This window comes from Pteropus vampyrus, unplaced genomic scaffold (genome assembly GCF_000151845.1).
Source record: "Pteropus vampyrus isolate Shadow unplaced genomic scaffold, Pvam_2.0 Scaffold326, whole genome shotgun sequence".
Lineage (NCBI taxonomy): Eukaryota > Metazoa > Chordata > Mammalia > Chiroptera > Pteropodidae > Pteropus > Pteropus vampyrus.
In genome coordinates, this window is record NW_011889107.1 from 2283745 (window position 1) to 2288933 (window position 5189).

Consider the following 5189-nt stretch of genomic DNA (forward strand, 5'->3'; position numbering starts at 1 on the left):
GAAGGCTCCCTTCTGAGTTACAAAGTTTTGTTTTTATTTTTTATCCTTTTAGGCAAGGCAACCCTTGGTTGACCTCACAGATTGCAAGGACCTTGTTAGCTTACAATCCTTTATTTTTTAATTTCTTATGCCTACAGCACCTGGTCTTCCTAGTTAGTCTCCCATCCAAGTACTAACCAGGCCTGACCCTGCTTAGTTTCCGAGATCAGATGGGATCAGGCTTGTTCAGTGTAGCATGGCCGTAGTGAGTTACACAGTTTTAATGACATAAGAATATATTTTCATCACTGAAGATCTAATTATATTACCTGGTTCTATAGTTTGTATTTATAAAATTATTGTATGGCAAATGTTGGGTTTGGGTTTTTAATTTTTCGTCAATGTATATACAAATTTTGTATGTAGTCACCAATATAATGTTATAAATATTTACAATTAACAAATTTAGAGGTGGAGAGAAGTGGAAAGAAGAGAAAATGTGTTAATTTATCTTTACTGTTGAGAGATGGTTTAAAATTAGTAAACTGATAATTATGCTGATTGAGGAAATCATGATAAACATCAGGAAAGCTAAAGAACAGAAATTAACAGAATTGCTTCTAGGAAGTGAGACTTAGTAAGAAATGGAGAGGAAGAGAAACTATCTTTTCTTGTATGCCTTTCTTAAAGTTTAAAAATTGTATGTGTCTATATATTGTAAAAATTTTTGAAATATTTAAAAATTGTTGGAATATTATTTTTAAAAAATGACATCCTCTTCCACTGTGCAAGAAGATGAAAGCATTTTCTCAAAAGTTTTAAATGTAGATGACATGTCTAATATAACTTTTTCACTTTTAATATCATTTCGGCAGCTCTCAGGAGTCAACAAATAAAGAAATCTTGGTATTACTTTTATCCATTGCTGTCAACAAGTAATGGTATCATGGTCTTTTTTCATGGCCCAGATGATGGAAATAAATTATTTCTCAGTCTAAGAGTATTTACTATATGTGGTCACTTAGTGAAATCTGTTCATTTTTTTGAAAAGCCAGTAGATATATAGATCTTGATTATTAATAAACTTGTTTTTAATAGCAAGCAACTTTATTAAAAAATTTAATCTATAAAAAGCGTTTTCATTACTTGTGTGCAAAAAATAAAACTGAAACCCTTTATGAACATTCAGATACTTCTCCATGTTCCCATTGTTCCTTGTCTATTTAGGGAATGGATATATATCTTATTAACTTCAGTATTCTTTGAAATTCCATTGAAATTTAAGCTTTGCAAGTTCTCACTTCCTATTATAATATTAATAAGCTTCAGAGGCTTCTCATTAAAATAACAACCTGAATTGAATTGACTTAAATCGAAAGAACTTGTCTCTCATTTCATGGTTCCTCTTAAAACCAAATCCAGAGGAAATAAGAACTCTGTTGGTACTTCTCTACATAAATCATTTAAATTATTATTTGATTAAAAAATACTGGGCAGGGAGAGGGGTGAGCTCTGAAGAGGTCAATGGAACAGATAGACCAGAGGTTGAGCTTTGTGAGATGGGTTGTATTTGTTTAGATAAAATAAGGATGGTGAGCCTATTCTAGATGGTAAAAATGATTTGGGAAAAGGAGCAGAAGCAGGGATTTTCTTATGGATAAGCCCTGTTGATATGAGAGTAAAGGAAGGTAGGTTTAGAAAATTGTTTGGGTTTTTAATTTGAATACAAAAGCTTATCCATATCCTGAGGACTAAGGAGAAATGTTGAAGGTTTGTTTTTCATTCTGCTTTGTTTTCTAAAAAAATCAGCTTATCGGTCTTATAAAAATAATACATTTTCATTATAAAAAATTTAAGCAATGCAAAAAAAAAAAAAAGGCACAAATAAATTCTCCATTCCAGAAACACCAATAACCTGTCTTCCAAATTTATGAGCTTCTCCCTGATTATTCGAATCTCTTTGTGATTTTTGTTTGCCTTTATCATGATTATTTCAACTTTTTTCCACATCAATCGTTCCATTTCCAGCTATGTCTATTCTGTTCCTTGCCATTTTGTTTTCTTTAGTTCTCTAATAATATTGTTTTGGTCCATGCTTTATCAGATGTGCAGTTTCCCTATTCATCTCTTTCAGGTGTTTTATTGTCTCATTTTTGAGTTCTTAGTTTACTGAGCTCATTTTCTTTTCAGGTTTTTCTTGAGCTCAAAGCACTTGGGTGAATTTTTTCTGTTTCTCTACTTGCCTCCTCAATTTCTTCCCACTTTATCTGAAACTGGTTTGGTTTTCCTACTGAACTGAAATTTGAGGGCTTTTATTTTAGGCTGCATGCACTTTTTTTTATGATTTGTAAACTTATCTGAAGGAAGGGACAGGGCAGAGTCGGGAGGTGTTGAGCAGCCTTTGTTAGAATATCTAAGTTCTGCAATCACTTCTGAAGTTTTAAGTGTCTATTCCAGAGTTCACTCTACTAAGGCTTGGGGTATCTCAATTCTATGGGAAAGAGCCTCATTCTTTGGAATCTCCTCCAATTCAGTATGCTTTCCTGCATTCTTCACTGCTTTCTAAAAGAGATAGTCTGTTCTTCACTTCTCATTTCACCTTCTCCCCACTAGCCATTTTCACCTTTCCAGAGAGAAGAGGTGAAAGATAAGGAAACCACTTAATTTTCTTTTCTCTTGGAACATATGTGCATATGTATATGTTAATTTCCAGGATTTTGTAAACCTAACAGTATGAGTTTTGATGGAATGGAGGCAGGATTGGAAGACTTGACAAGCTCCAGGCCAAAATCTATTTCTTTCCTTGCCTGCAATCTGTTGAATTTAAGATACTGAGCTGTTACTCTTTGTTTTCTGTAGATAAAATTTTAACTTTAAACTTTCTTAGGTATTGGTGGAAACAGAGTCTGTGAGAAAGCTTTATTCCATTATCTTAACCTAGAAGTACAATACTTTTTAATGTACATATTTATTTTCTCTAATTATAAAAGTTATATATACTTATATCAAATCATTGTGTTGTACAACTTAAACTAATACAATGTTGTATGTAGATTATATCAGTAAAACTGGGGAGAAAAACTTAGGAAAAAATAAAAGTTATGTATCCTTTCTGTAAACATTCAAAGCATACAGAAATGTATAAAGTAAAAGTGAAAGTTCCTCATAATATGAGCCCCAAGAATATTACTTTTAACATTCTCTGATATTTTTATAAATTTTTCTTTTTTTCTTGTCAGTGCTTTGGCCTTTCAGTGAACATCACTAGATATATGTGAATACATATATGTTGAAGGAATAGCTTTATTAAGGTAGGTTTTATATGCCATACAATTCACCCCTTTCATTTGTACAATCCAGTGATTTTACTAAGGATAGAGTGGTGTAACCATTACCCCAACACATATACTTTTTCAAAAATACAGTTACTTTCTTAATTTCTATTTCACCTACTCTTTCAATCTTAAAATGTACTTACTGATGCCCACAGCATGCTAAACATGGCTAGGAGGCTACTTTTGAGAAATTCTGGGTAGTTCTATTTCTGCCAGTTGAGCATGACTACCAAATGTCAGTTGGGTTTATTCCACTTATTGATATCAGTAAAATTTGCTATTGTAATCTAATTAAATCATGAAAACATATGAAAGATAAAAGAGATGTTTCTATGAAAACTAAGTTGAATGCTTTGGAAAGACTCGTTAAAGGCAAGTTGCTAAAAATTGTTAAATTAAGTATGTGTGAGAAATTTGTGATTGGAACAGCTACAAATCTATAAGAATTTTACTTTCAGATTGCTTCACAAGTGTCTTCTAGTTATTGCTCCATTTTAAAGAAACATTTGAAGAAATCATTGATGATTTATTAAAGGCAAGAAGTACAAATCACTCCAAGAAGCACTTCAAAGGCCCCATTATCACAGAAAAAGCCTGAGCCTATCTCAAAAGATTGGCAAAGTAACTTACATTTATAAGTTAAAAAAAGTTTATCATACACGAAACTTATTTTTCTTAAAATAAAACAAAACTGTATGTTGTATAACGCTTTATGATTCTGCATTTTAATTGACTTTATCAATAACAAGTAACCAACAATCCCAACAGCATCAGGTAAAGGGCTTCAGGTGAGTGTGTAACCAGCTTTTCCTTTACAATACACTGAAGATATCTATCATGTCCTATATATAAACCTACCTTATCCTTTATAAAACCTGCCTCATAATATTCCATTGCATAGTGGATACACCTTAATTTACTTAAATCCTCTATTTAAACTATTTCAATGTTTTTCTTAAAAAAAAAACCAAAAAACCCTTGAATAGAGATCTATGATGAAAATATTTAGAGGTAATGAATCTGGCAATAGAACACAAAATGGATTAAAGAGGGATGGAAAGGGAAAAATGGTAGGCGAGGGGCTCCTGCAATAACCCAGCTCTGAGATCAGACCAGAAGTGGCAGAGTTTTTTTTTCTATCACTATTATACATCCAACAGTTGCTCTTGTCAGTCTGGAAAACCCTGCCATTTCCAGAAAACATTTTTCCTCCACTCTGCCTTAGCTCATTCCAGTCCTCCCGCATTTCATCTTTCCTTCGAGATCCTTAATAAATACCACCCTCTGCCTTGATTGGCCTTGGCTGGAAATTATCCCTCCTGTCCCTTCCTAATAGAGAGCTGAGTCCTGACTTCTTATTTCCTCAAAGTGTTTTTCTTCCAAAGGCAGTGGTTAAGAGCACCGACTTTGAAACCACCAATTTGCTATCTCTGTGACTTTGGCATCTTACCCAAATTCTCAGCGCCTCAGCGTCCCGACTGTAAAATGGGGAGACGTGTATACGGTTATCACGATACATCAGTTAACAGATGTAAAGCACTTAGAATAGTGTTTGATGTGCAGTAAGCGCTGAATAAATATTAGCATTCATTTTGACTCACAGCAGTGGATAGTCTACTACAGCAACACGCCAGGGGCAACGCCCACCCAGCCCAGTATCCAAGACGGAGGCGTGGAGGATGTTTTCTGTCCTGCCCGCGCCAGGCCCGCGCTGTGGGAACGTGGTCACGTGATTGTACCAAGATGGCGTCGCCCAGCGCCTTCTGCCTCTTGGCCATCGCTCTTCTGCCGGGGTCTTGCGGTGCCCTGGCGCTAGGGCATGTTGACCTGCCGGCGCCGCTGCCGCTGGTGATCTGGCATGGGATGGGTGAGTGA

The 5189-nt window shown here is 34.8% G+C and overlaps 1 protein-coding gene and 1 pseudogene across 1 annotated transcript in view; one reads left to right on the forward strand and one right to left on the reverse strand.

Moving 5' to 3' along the window:
• Window positions 1–128: 128 nt before the first annotated feature.
• LOC111730654 lies at window positions 129–247 on the reverse strand (annotated as a pseudogene).
• A 4773-nt stretch (window positions 248–5020) lies between these two features.
• PPT1 (palmitoyl-protein thioesterase 1) overlaps window positions 5021–5189 on the forward strand; it is a 22935-nt gene continuing 22766 nt past the window's right edge. The window contains exon 1 of the mRNA XM_023522012.1: window positions 5021–5181. Coding sequence (XP_023377780.1) covers window positions 5058–5181 — 124 coding nt within the window. The 5' untranslated portion in view covers window positions 5021–5057. The remainder of the gene's footprint in view (window positions 5182–5189) is intronic.